The 14,332-nt window shown below is 36.4% G+C and overlaps 1 protein-coding gene across 1 annotated transcript; it reads right to left on the minus strand.

The window, feature by feature from the left end:
• Positions 1–3,176: 3,176 nt before the first annotated feature.
• Positions 3,177–4,271, minus strand: LOC121631595 (snake venom 5'-nucleotidase-like). The gene is given in 8 exon segments (XM_041972609.1): positions 3,177–3,394; positions 3,519–3,532; positions 3,534–3,671; positions 3,673–3,735; positions 3,737–3,859; positions 3,929–4,063; positions 4,065–4,108; positions 4,110–4,271. Coding segments are annotated over 8 exon segments (897 nt in total).
• Positions 4,272–14,332: the final 10,061 nt, after the last annotated feature.

The following is a 14,332-nucleotide window of genomic DNA, read 5'->3' on the forward strand; positions in this document are numbered from 1 at the left end:
CTCTCCAAATTTGAACAAAGTTTGGCTCTTGAACTTCTGCTTGTAATTCATCTATTCCATCAAACAATTCTTGTGATCCATATTACGGTCTGCTCCACATTCAAGGCAAGACATGAGTTCAGTAGAGTTCAATAAACTCAGCCTTTTATAATTAAAGTGGAAATTCTTCCAGTACGTGATCCTTCGGTGTGACTCAGGGTCCATTAGCATTTACACCATTAACAAGAATTTACAGGCATCCCACAGTGCCTACAAATGCGGTTTGAGTAATAACATTTTTAAGTTTCATAGATACATCCTGCATGTTTAAACCTGTACTTAAAACTATCCACCTAAACTTGGATCACCGAAGATGTGTGTTAATTCCAGGGTAAAATCAGACACCTGCCACTGCAAGACAATTAAACAGAAATTGCTTTCCTGGTTGTGTGTAATTAACATGTAAAATAAATTATATAAATAAATGGTAAAAAGAATAACAGGTTACAGTGTGCATTTGTTCAATAACTGTTATTGGTTGCTGTAGTAAAACTTGAAGCTTAAATTATGACAAAGCTATCATCTCATGTTTCTGTACACAGTTACAACTTCAGCTTTTATTTAATTTTGAGTGCACGTTAACAAGTATGCAAACACAGTAAGTATTACAATCCCTTCTACCTTTAAAAAAAATACAAAACATTCAACAATGAATGAAAAATACTTTTTACCCTAGAGGGAAATTGCAATTGCAATACTACTACTACTACTACTACTACTACTACTACTACTACTAATAATAATAATAATAGGATGTGATACTGACAGAATTTCCAAAATAAAGTAAATCAAATTTTCAAATATATTTTCAGCTCTGTGCCCTAAAACCTAACATTTTTCCCTCTACTTCCACTCCAAGGCTCAATATTTTTAGTAATGATTTAAATTTAAAAAAGTTTTTGTTCAATAAGATGAAATGATAAAAAAAAAAAATAAAGATCAACTATAAATATGTACATGGATACTTTGGGTTCAGTGTTACTCTGAGCCTGGACATTTAATCTAGAATTCTAGTTGTTCTTAAGTTGGTGGGACAGAAAAGCAGTGAACCAAGTCCTGAAGGAGTTTCCAAACCCTTCAGTTTATCACATTTAGTCAGAGAGCAAAAAGCAATTCAGCGAGTGAGGGACAGGCAGAGACTCCACATCAACAAGCCAACGCCGTGGGCTGGAAAGACAGCCGAGTTCCTGAATGTGATGCGGCCTTCCACCGCAGGGTACACATGCTTCATGTCCAAGATGTATTATTTTTTAGAACAGAAACATCCTTATCACCTACAAAAACACATGGAATGAAAGTGATTTTTTGGTGTATTTATTCTGTACTTGATGCTATTTTCCAGAAATACTTAATGTTCTGAAATCACAAATAGGAGCGGCTACAAGTAGAAAAAGGTGTTTTAGATAAAATGGAACATATGAGTAAATTTCCTGCTCATAGCAATCTATCATATGACAGATTTAGCTATAAAAACCTTTATTTGACTGAAAAAAAATAAGCAACACGTGCTGGCGAGAGCCAAGTTAGCAGTATCTGCAAAGACAGAAAGAGCATATAAAACACACACACACACAAAAAAAAAACCCCCCCAAAAAAACAAACAAACAAAACAAAAGCAGATTGTACCTTTGTGAGGCTGTACTTGAGCTAAACGCTAACATTAGAATGCTAACATGGCCACAACAAGAGCTCTGTTTGCAGATTGAGCTTTCTTTTTTAAAATAAAGTTCTAAAATCTTTCAACACAGTAACACTTGATAAATAATAATTAGTCCCAATTTCCTCACTGTATTCTTTCTCATTTAATATTTAATATATTTATCATTTCCAAAACACCAAGAGAACCTAATTATTTATCTAAACCAGCGATGTCAAATTTTACAACAGTGAATTTAAAATATCCAGAAAACACAATGAAACTCTGTAAAACACGAGAACTAACTCCGTCACTGTTCACTAGTAAGAGTTGCAAACAAGCTCAGATAATGACTTAAAATGTGGTCCTGCCAAATCAGCTCTACTGATACAGATCTTGCCCCTGTAGATAACACTATAAGGATGATAGTATCAAAGAAAGATATAGGAAAGGCTGCTAATATACAGCCGTCTTATGTTTATCCCTCATGCAGGAAAAGCAGATGGCAGTCTCTCCCTTCTTCATAGTGGAAGCTGTAAAACCAAAACTATTTACACAAGTATCAGAAAGCATAATTTCTCATTAAACACTCATGGCATCACATCCATTCTTCCATCAAACTCTTTTTTTTTCCCTCGCTGGGTCTCTATTATCTTGACATGATCTGCCACTAAGCTGAATAGATCTCTTTAGAATGTCTCGTTGATCTCTTTCCAAGAAACTCCAGTTTTGCCTCCTACATGTTACAAGTTTCATGACTGATTCATGCTGAGAAAATGTTAGGTTGCAACATGTTTCAAGCTTCTTCCCTGGCTGAAATCCTGCTCATCTTTCGCCTATTGGTGGCCTGTTTTGGAAATGTATTTACTGTGTAAGAAAGGACATTTGGTTGTAGTATGTTGGACATTTAACTGTCAAGATTTTGCAAAAAAAACTGAGCCAAACGGTGAATTTACAACCTAAAAAAAGGCTCTATAATCTGCTTTCTCTTATGTTATCAAGATGTTGTACAGACTTCTTCAAGTAGATGGAGTTTTTTTCTCTAATGTTTCCTTCTTTTAACACACATGGGTCCTTTAATTATCTCAGGCTCTCATACTTACAATGAATATCTATAATAAACGAGAGGTTTACAAACATTAACATGTACTAAAAAGTTTTCAAGCATATTCAGACATTTTAAAGATACAATGCCTGTATCAGATAAAAGTAGGGGTCCAAGTTGAATAACTAATCTTGTAATTATGATTTAATAATGTTTAAATTGTTTCTTGTCAAAGTGCAACAAGTTTAATATAACAGCAGTAAAGAGAGGCATGTATATCAGTCCTTAGCTTCAGTCCATGGACTAATGTATTAGTCCAATGTAAGGTGGTCAATGTTTACTAATGTAAGGGTGATTGCTTGGTTTCTTGTTCACATATGCTCCAGAATCAGTGGAAGTATTTGGGAAAATAGCTTGAAAAAGAACTTGTGTAAACTTTTAACAGCAAACTCAAATTTAACTTTTACTTTTTCTGCCTTGAGATATGCTGCTGTCCAGTAAGATGGGGTTTCCAATAGCGTTTTTAACATTCCCGACCCCATCAAATGTGACCTTTAAATATCCAAGATATTTCCCACAGGCATAAGCCTGGACCACGGGTGCGTTTCTACCATCATTAGACCTTACCATACAAGGATAATCACCCTCCTTCACCCCAGTCGATGGAGGTGTACCTGCAGAGACAGAAAATGCTGTGGTTTGTGGAGCACCATTGGAAACCATTGGAAAAGGAAAGCTTTTTTAAAGTACGGCCAGTATAATAGATCTGAACACGAACATCAAATAGGATAAAAATACCAGAGTAGAGGAATGTGTCCTCCAATAACAACATCGACCCCTGATACACGCTTGGCAATGTCTCGGTCCACTGTGATTCCAGAGTGTCCCAGGGCAATGATCTTGTTATAGCCCAGAGTTTTCAGCTTACCCACCTCATTCTCAAACTTTAGGGGAGGGGTTTTCGTGAGTGGTGTAACCAACCACAGCCACTTTCTCTGAGCCCACATGGATGATTGTAGAGATGGTAGTAACTGTTCATATTTACAGGCAGTATGTGGTCAGGTTTAGTGTTGGCACTCATCACAGAACAATTTACATTCTGGAGAAAAGGTTTGATCGAACCCTCCACTCGTGGTTTCCTATTTCAGCATATTTTCTCTGAAAATCTTAAAAATAATAATGTTAAGTGATTGTTTGTGTTTAATCACAATACCATCTTACCATCACACCCTAACCAAGTTTGTTCTGCTGCTTCTGTGCCTATAAAGTAATTAAACCAGAAAGTGCCTTGAAACTGGTCTCCAGGATCCAGAAGCAAAACATTTTTCTCCTTTTTCTAAATCTTTGGTAAACTGCCTAGCAACCCCACCAAAGCATGGACCCCCAAAAAGGACACCTTACCAAATCCACACTGGGCTCCTCGATGCGTGCGTGGACTTCATTGGTGTGAAGCAGAGTGACTTCAAATGTTGAGGCTCTTCTCGAAAAGATTAAAAGCAGTACGTGGCTGCGTAAAGTGAGGAGAGCACATTGGGACCACCAGAAACTCATCGTGTCACTGTGCGTAAAAACGCACTGGAGCCCAACGTCGTCCAGAACATGAAAAACATGATCGTCTCCACTGAACTGAGACGTGTTGAAGCACAGAGTGAAATATTCTGAAGATAAAGGTACAGCCAATCAACTTTCAAAAGTCCAATTTGGACCATCAGTATGTACACACACAAAATAGAAAAAATACACACACACACACACACACACACACACACACACACACACACACACACACACACACACACACACACACACACACACACATATATATATATATATATATATATATACACATTTCCTCTTCACTTGACAATCTCAACCTAAATATGACTACTACTAATAATACTAATAATAATTAGGAAAGCCATTTAACCAAAAACTTAACATAATAATTTAGTAACACTAAACGTTTACTTTCAAGCTTAATCCCTTTTTTGTGAAATTCCAGCTAAGTTAAAAAAAAAAAATCCTATGCTCACTTTTTATGTATTACACTTATGTTCTATTCATATCCCTTAACTTTATATTAAACATAGTGTAAAGAAGACCGTACAGTTGCTTTTGATGTCAAGTACTGTGTCTCCACAACACACACATACATGCCCATCACCAACCAGCACCCCTTAGTGGACAGACTAAACACAAACATGATCTACCACTTAATTATGATGTCCCATCTTGTTTGAATTCTTGCTTGTGTTGTTCTTACTCTCAAATGTAATTATGTAATTCTCAAATTAAATTATGTTACATGTAATATGTGCATTGTTGTGTGGATGCTTTTTAAAATCTGAACCTGATTATCAAACCTTTTATCTACAATAATGATTGAGATGTATTTCTCTACAATGCTACAACTGTAATACAAGTTGGCTGTTGCTCCTAAAGTGTTAGTGTTGCAAAGAGGAAGCGAGGTGTCCTACGATCAGCCTCTTCAGTGTCTTTAGAAATGGTACCACACAAATAAAACATTTTTTATTGACAAACTCAGCCTGTGAATGGGGGGTTTTGAAGCCCGAGATAAATTTCAAGTTTCTCCACACCTCCCGGATGTACTGCTGCTGCAGCTGCTCCTCAAACTATCTCTTGTAGCTGGCCTTTCCCTCTCTGGTTTTACTTCTCAACTCATTATGTACAGTCCTCAGCTCCTCCTTGTTCCCTGATCTGAAAGCTCTCTTTTTCTCCTTAAGAAGAGCTTTAATATCAGGGGTAATCCATGGCTTGTTGTTTGCAAAACACTGCACTGCCATGGAGGTAACGTTTTTATAAAAAGAAAAGTATGTATTCTGTGATGCAGTCTCCGACATCATGAATGTCCTTCCCATGGGGGTTGCAGAGCTTCGTCCACACAGCAGTGTTGAAGCTGTTCCTCAGAGCCTCCTCGCTCTCAACAGTCCACCTCCTCACTGTACGGGGGACTACAGAAAAAAGTAAAAGCACTTTACTTTACAGACCCTGGCTGTTATAACATAATTTTTCATGACAGGGAAAGTTTTGGCAGTTACAGCTCTGATGAAGCGGAATGGAAGTGTGTCTTTCTGGGAAATGAGCAGACATGTTAACTCAGTAAATGACCCATTTACACTTTTTACACAACATTCCTGGAATGAAGTAGCTGCTGTGCACCTTACAGCTACATCCTTCCTTTATAGAACACACCGAGTGTGAGTGTGTGAATATGCCTTGGAGAGAGTAACAGAAAAACTATATCATTCAAATGTCTAAATCTGATTTTTGCAATAAAAACAGGCAAAATGAATTTAATAAATGTTCTTTAATACTGTATTTAAACGTTTTACATTGCCTCACTCTTTGTGAATCCATTGACTATTATTCTTTTTTTTTATCTCAACATAAGCTAATTTTCTCATGGCCTTGAGGTTATTAGGGCCATTTTCTTGTGCTAACAGAATAATTTATCTCAGTATCATAAGTAAACAAAGATTTTTTCTTGAGATGACAAAATGATTTAGGTGGACTCAAAAGTTAGTGGTTGATTTCATTGATGAAAAAAGACCCCATTACAGCTGGGAAAGCTACAAGTTGTGGCATGTATGTGTAATTCTGTGAAGGAGGGGTTGGTAAAACTTAATTGTCAGACAAATCACAGTTACAGCCTGTGTCAGACTTGATAGAAGCAAAGATGCATGGTAACACTTTACACTAATAGTACAAATCATATTTTAACTAATGTGCAACTCATGTTTAATTAATAAGTCCAGTGAATGAATGTAAATCAATTGATGACCTATCAAGTGGGAAATAATCACATGAATCAACATTGAAATCATCATTAGTTAATGATGAAAAACAGGGATTTATGATAGAGCCTGCATTAATTAATGCATTAGTTAATACATTTTCTCCACTGTATGCACTCCTCCCACAGTCCAAAGATAGTTAGATTGATTTGAGTCTCTAAATTCCAGCAAGGATTGCTTGTGAGTCTGACAGAATGTTTGTCAGTGTTGGTTCTGTGATGGACAGTAGCTGCTGGAATAGGCTCCAGCCCCCCTCAAGATCCTGCATTTGAAAAATCTATTTTCTTCGGAAATATCTGGAGATAAGATAAATTATCCTGTTATCAAGCACAACCAGTCATTGTTATCTCAAGATAAAAAAAAGCATGCAAGCATGACTGCTCTCGGCTTCCGTAGCCACATTAGCTACAGATGATTGACTGCAAACTGAATAACTTCACCACCTACATAAACTCACATTCTCATTCTGGACATGATGATGAACCTGCTGCTTCTGCTGGGTCTGAAACTGATGTTAAGGTTTGTTAATGCTGATATATTGCAATGTTACACTGATACTGAAAGGTTCACTATATACGATTGTTATGCTATAAACCATTTGCTAGGCTACACCAACAAACACGAGTCATGTGCAGTATTGTAACTCCTGTCTTACTGTGAACTTCTTCTACTCTGTTTCTCATAACATGCAGGCTGGAAATCGTTCTGATTCATGTCACTCCCATCTTTTCTAGTTAATGTACTGAATGAAGTAATCCAGTAATAATCATGACAGACGGCCTATCATAACCATAATTATCTAACCTTTTTCAAGATTTGATTTTTCTTTATATTAAATCAGACTCAAAAGGTCTAACAGTAGGTCTTATAATAATAAGATTCCTTAAAGTTGACAAATTCCCCTCCTCTGTTTCATTTGATTAATTTAAAAATGATGGTAGGTCATTTGTTATCATTACAGTTTGGGGGGTCTGGTGCATTCAGTTGTCCAGATTACGTGATGGCAGTGACAGCTTCACAATCTTGAAATTACAAGGCCTCCACTGATACTAAATATGTCACAACGGATCACTGGGAAAGGACTGAAACATTGATATAAAGCTGAACATTATTTTGTTTTCACAAGGTCTGTAAAAGTCAAATGATCGTCGTAATAACTGATAAATCTGATAGTAATCAGTCTGTGTTTTCTCTTAATGAATCCTAACATGCTGCTGATATCAGCTAAAACTTTTCCTCATTTCTTCTCTGGTATCCAGACTTCTTTTTCTAAGGGATATACATGACTTTCTCCTTTGGCTGTCTGGCTGCACTCTGTGTGTTGGGGCTGGGCGGATCGAGCTAAATATTGATACTATCGATACAAAGTCTAGTATCAGTATCGTTCGATACCAGAGCAATGAGATCGATATTTTTCTTGCAGAGAGCTTTGGGGGCAAAAAGCAAAAGAAGGTGAATGAGAGTCAACTAATAGAAGGTTTTAATTTTGTTTAGCTTGTTTGCATGTGTGATAAAAGGGAATAACAGAGTTACTTTATTATTTGGTTACATTGTTGAGCTATTTTTATGTTGTTTACAAATAAAAAAGCTTACATTTAAATTTCTTAGTTCTGCCATAAAACATTTTATTTTGCAAAAATCTTTGTACTGTGTTTGATGAACATGATCATAAATCACAAATGAGACTAGACCTCTTTCTTTCTTTCCAAGCGATATGTTTTTAACACTGTTTTTCTTGCCACATCCTTCATCAATAGCAACATTTAGGGTTGTAACTTTTTGCAAAGCTAACAAGCTGTTATGTTCAAACTGTTTGCACTCTTTTTTTAATGCTGAATTTATACTGGCTAGCTGCTCTGACAGGGATTTAGCAGAACAATCTGAGTTCCCTTAACACTTAAAATTCCATTAATCTCATTAAATCTGAAAAGGGAATTTATTCAACTAGTATTTATTCATATTTGAAGCTCTGCAGTACATGCATGGTATGAAGCTTCACAGCATACAGGCTTGATTTTCAGACATTGCTGATAAGCTGATGAAATTTTAGCTTTCATGTGCTTGTCCTGCTGCTATTCACACTCCATGAGGCATCATTCACACCAGTACTGACGTGTCTGTTATTAACACTCTGTCAAGGATTCTCCTTAGCAAAAATAACAAAAAAAAAAAAAGAAAAAAAAAAAAGAAAAATCAGCATACAGGCAAACAAGCATACACAAAATCCATCATCTTATACCTCCAAGAGGCAGTACTAATTAATCTCATCTAACATACATATATTATCAAGTATTTATCATCTTATATTTGTAAACAACATGTCAAGTACAGGATATATATGATGAAAAGGAACCTTAGTGACACAGTGATATCACTCAGGCATTTGTACCATGGGTTATTAAATCAATTCTGCACTCGCTTTTTCCTTTTAAAGCATGGACAGGCTCCAACTTTTAAAACTCTTAACTGCCTGAAGTGAGTTTCCCGTACGGACATACACTTTCTAATTGGACTTCCAGTCAGGCCAAAATGAGTCTGACCACAGTAACATTTGCCAGTTATCAACACCACTTAACTAATCTCCTGTCACATGTTTTACTCAAGGGAAAAAATGCTGCTTTACCCAGAGTATTTTAGTATATACTATCTCACCTCTCCTTCAGCTTTAGGCTGCAATGCTCTATAAATGAGAAACCCATGAAATGTGCACAAATAGGGCACAGACCTCAAAAAAGTGGCACAATCCCCGACATGGTAGCAACAGCTTCTTCATGTGATCACCATGTTTGGAAAGTTCGAGCCTGAGCTCAGAAAGCCCCCAGTTGTAAATAGAAGCTCATATCTCTCTCTCTCAATACATTTTTAGCTGGGGACCTTCGAGAGCTGATTGGCGGAGCAGAAAGCACCATGTCCCATCAGACCTGGCTTGGGCACACTGTTGAGGGACGGCTTCTGTAACATGCCAACACATGCCCTATATTTGATTCTCTCATTGTACTTCAAAGGAACCTTTAGATTATACACAGTACCGTAAGAAATCAGTGTATATCACTGCTGTATAAGTACTGCAATTAGTAAGAAAGGTAAACCAAACTAAGCCTAAATTATATACAAACCGAAATTCATTAATGATTAATGGCATGGTGTTTTTTTGCGGACATGGTTTTGGTCCATTTGTCACCATAAATAAAATTTATTCAGTGATCACGTTCATTCCAAGATGAAACATTTCTCTCCTCATGGGAATGAATCTTCTAGCCTAAGAAAGCCTTCATCAACTGGAATGAGAGGGTCACTAAATGATTTTATTAATAGGCCTATTAAATATGCTGTATCCTTTGCCACTATATTATGGCATGTGGTCACCCATCTTTATTAGTAAATGTTTCTTGATCATATACTAGTGAGAAAATTTAGTGAGAAAATGGACCTTTATTGGAAAATACACAATTGTAACTAAAAATGTGGGTGAAGCTTTACAAAATGTAGAAGCATGGGCAGTAAAAGTCTCACTTGCATTGTTAATATATTATTATACATGCTCAAATGATAAGATTATAATGCCATTTTTAAGTTTGTTCAAGTTAAATATTACTTACAATACATGCATATGCTATGAAAAAAAAAACAGACAAACATTTGAAGTCGTCATAGAAATGTTGAAACTTCTAATTTGTTTGAAATGATCCAATACTTAGACATAGAGGTACAGTTTGAGTACATAAGATTCATGCTTATTAGCATGAAGCCTTCAGGTGCTGGTCAGGTCTGCCTATGATAAACATGGCACAGATTTAGTTTAAACACAGTCCTCCTTCCTGCTTAAATCCATATACTCACTTGCACAGCTGTGGGCATCATTTCAGGCCCCAGATTCCAAACAAGGCTGACCTAGCTGCTCAGCTTGGTCATTTCTCCCATGTCTCATCTCATAAACACTTGGATAAGAAGGAACCATTCCCTACAGCGATGGTTTTGGGTACGTGGAGAGGGAGGGTTGAATCTCACAACAACATGGGATCTGCCCTGATTTGGGTTTGCCCTATTTGATGTCAGCTGCTACAGCTGTCAGTTATTGAGAATAGAAAGCGAGTTTTATCTCTAAAAACAAACAATGCAAGTGTGCAAATCTCTGCAGCTCTTTTGCATTATAGATAATTTAAAATACTCTCTTTTTGCTCCTCATAGTTACAGCTGTCATGTACTGAATCACAATTTTCCATGCAAGGCAGCTTTTATTTAAGAAAAAAAACTTATAAAAAACCCAGTTAAAGCTAATGATGACTACCTGCAGAGCACCCAATGGGATAACGGTAATTTGAATATCAAGGTAGGAGCTAAACACACAGCTAAAAGTGTTTGAATTTTTTATTTACATTCTCCAGGTGTTTCAGCTGGTGTGCCACTCCTGTTATTCTCCTGCGGATGTTTCTTGACAAGAACTTGACCTCTTTTTGACAAACGAGATATCACAGTATTTAAGCCACATTTGAACCAAAGAGAACACAAGCCAGAGTTCATGTATCCATCCTTTTGAATAAAATTGATTTATGAGTACAAAGTAAACCAGCAAATAATGAATAACGAATAAAAACTATATCCAAATTAAATTAAAATAAATTTACTTTTTTTTTTTTTTCTTTTAGTAAAAAGAAAAAGTTCATACACTGCTGTACCTACATATGGTACAATGTATGCGCTTTAATGCTCATACCTTACTGCCTGCCTAAAAATAGGACTTTTGGGGTCAATGTGAGATTGGAGGTTGTGTGTTGGCCTGTGTTTAGGGATGAGAAGAGATAACACAGCAGAGTCACAGAACTCGCCCCCATGCTGCTAATTCTGCTGCTAAACTGGGTCACACTCAAGTTTTTCCACATAGAAAACAGCAACTGAATCAAAATACAAAAACAAAATCCTACTTAAAAATTGAAGGAGCCGTATTATTGGCTTTCTCTGTTTGTATGTTCATCTGATCTGGCATGTGGCATCTGTACATGTATTTCTAAATTCCCCTGCATTCCCCCCCAACAGCTCTGAAGAATAGAACACAGCAACTGTAGAGAACACATTTCCTAACAAGTTAGAAAACTCATTATATAGCCAAACTGAATAACAAAAATGAAAACACAACAGCTCAGTATGTTTTTCTATGTGTGTGTGTGTGTGTGTGTGCACGCGCGTGTTTCATACCGCAGTAAAAGACAGAAAAGAGCATTCATTTTTGTGTGAATGGTGGTAATACTGGCTGTGCTGGGGCGCTGCCTGTCCATTAGCAGTGCCAGGCAGTCACGCTCAGTCAAGGAGTACAATCATGAACTCACAGGAAGGTTTGTTCCACTGAGCCCTGCCTGCCTGAGGTTACTCTCTGCTGAGCTCCAACACAGAGGAATGACTGCAGTTTGATGCTTTTATGGGGGAATCCAGGCGTTAAATAAGAGGAATCCCAGAGCAATGACATGATGTTTACAATAAAAAGCTAATAGCAAGCAGAGTTGCTAAATGTATGGTATAATAATATTTAAACATAAATTCACACACACACACACACACACACACACACACACACACACACACACACACACACACACACGTATATATATATATATATATATATATATATATATGTATATATACATACACACACACACACACACACACATATATATATATATATATATATATATATATATATATATATATATATATATATATATATATATATATATTTCATTTTTTTCACTTAGATGTTAAATGCTCTTTGACCTTGTAAATTTTTTTTTTAAACCTTTATTTAACCAGATAAAAAAACCCATTGAAATCAAGATCTCTTTTACAAGGGTGACCTGGCCAAGAGGCCAGCAGCACATGTCGTAAGAGCATATACATAGAGGTGCTGGTATTACAAAAAGACACATAAAAACATACAAATTTGGATATATTGGTTCTTCGGGAACACTGCAGCCAACAAAAGGTGACTATAAACTCAAAAGCTGAATTTTATGGACTGAAATATATAGTACTGTATATTGATTGTTGCTGCCAACATAATGATCTCTGCTCAGTTTTCTGAAATAACGCTCCGGTCAGCACATATTTAAGGTAACGTGCTGAATCATTCTTTTTTTTTTTCCTGACCAAAGGTCATTTTTTTTAAAACCCCAGCTAATACAAGCAAATTCATCCTTAAAAGATAGATTAATGGCCCATGAAATGATACACACAGGTATTTGATACAAATAATATTCATGATTTGAGTATATTTATGCAAATAAGATCATTCTAAATCTACATTTCCCACCTTAGCTTTGTGAGTGGAAGAGGGTCACATGTCGTCTAGAATAACAAAGTAAAGATAAAGTGATAGTGAATGCATTATCTCACTGGAGGGACCCATTAAAGGCAATAAAACAGGGATGTCTATGTTTTAATGATGCTTACTGCATGGCGGTGGTTAATTTATTTAACAAAAATGATCAGGTTGTCGAGCTTAGAACTGGCTTGTTTCAGCCTCAGTCGGTAATAAGTGGACTTGAGCTCTAACATGCTGCACTGAAGGAAAGCAAGAGGTTCAGAGCCTCATTTCTAAACTGAGGCAGGCCTGGTGCCAATGTTAATGACAGCTCCTCTCACACATCAGACGTGCCAAATGTGGCAGGATTCACTAAGTGTGAACTTTTCAACCTAAATCTTCCCTAGCTGCATAAACAAAAGCTTCATCCAAATCTGATGTCATGTCTGATGAATCAGTTTTAAGAATTTAAGAATGATATTATGTGAAAATACATTCTGGGCATTTCTTTTTAAATTTGAGTCATAAATTATCCTGTAGTTAGAGAAACAAAAATCAGCTTGCAATTTAGGCCTAAAAGCAAGATCATGATCACCCACATTCAACACCCATATATCTATCTATCTATCTATCTATCTATCTATCTATCTATCTATATATATATATATATATATATATATATATATATATATATATATATATATATAAAATATGTATAGCCCTGGCCAAGACAGCAGCAGTCCAAATTCCATTACAACAGCTGGATAAGCAGTTGAAGACGCTAATTAAGTCAGCTTCCCAGCACTTTAAGATATTTTAAAAAGCTCTAACTGACATTAGTTCCTGCATTTTAAGTCAGTATGAAAACTGTTCTGGGCTGCAGGGGCAGGATTTTAAAGCATTTTTGCCAATTTCAGTGTGAGCTTTTGGGAGTGTCAGTAAAGAAAATCATTGGAGCACAGACAATAGTTACTTGACATAAATTAAATATAATTACAAAGGTAAGAGGGAAGCAGGCCAAGAATGGATTTATAGATAAAATTATGTCAATGTGAAAGTCTGTGTATTGATAGGGAAGGCCACTGAACTCTGGCGTAAAGGGTGCAGTGTTGAGTGAGAGCTTTGCAGCCCATCACAGACCTTAAGGCACTGTGGCACAAGCAGAGGCATGCATATATAGCAGATATGGAAAGTAGATTTTTTCTGGCAGGACAGGAGAAACAGGATTTATTCCTATAATAAAAGCCCAGTTTTGGCTTAAGTTTCCCTAACAGGGTTTTCCATATGTAATCTAAAAGTTAAATGTCCATCAATGAAAATACCTAAATACTTACATTGAACCACAAGGAGAGGGGAGTCAACTGCCTTCCTAGCGTTATAAAACAACATAGTTTTAGTTTTAGTTTCATTCAGCATTAATTTTAAATCAAGCAATTGGGTATGATGTCAAAAGGACATTGCAAGTACGTGACAGCTTGAACAAGGGTAGCGCCACAACAGTAAAC

This window comes from Melanotaenia boesemani, chromosome 20 (genome assembly GCF_017639745.1).
Source record: "Melanotaenia boesemani isolate fMelBoe1 chromosome 20, fMelBoe1.pri, whole genome shotgun sequence".
Lineage (NCBI taxonomy): Eukaryota > Metazoa > Chordata > Actinopteri > Atheriniformes > Melanotaeniidae > Melanotaenia > Melanotaenia boesemani.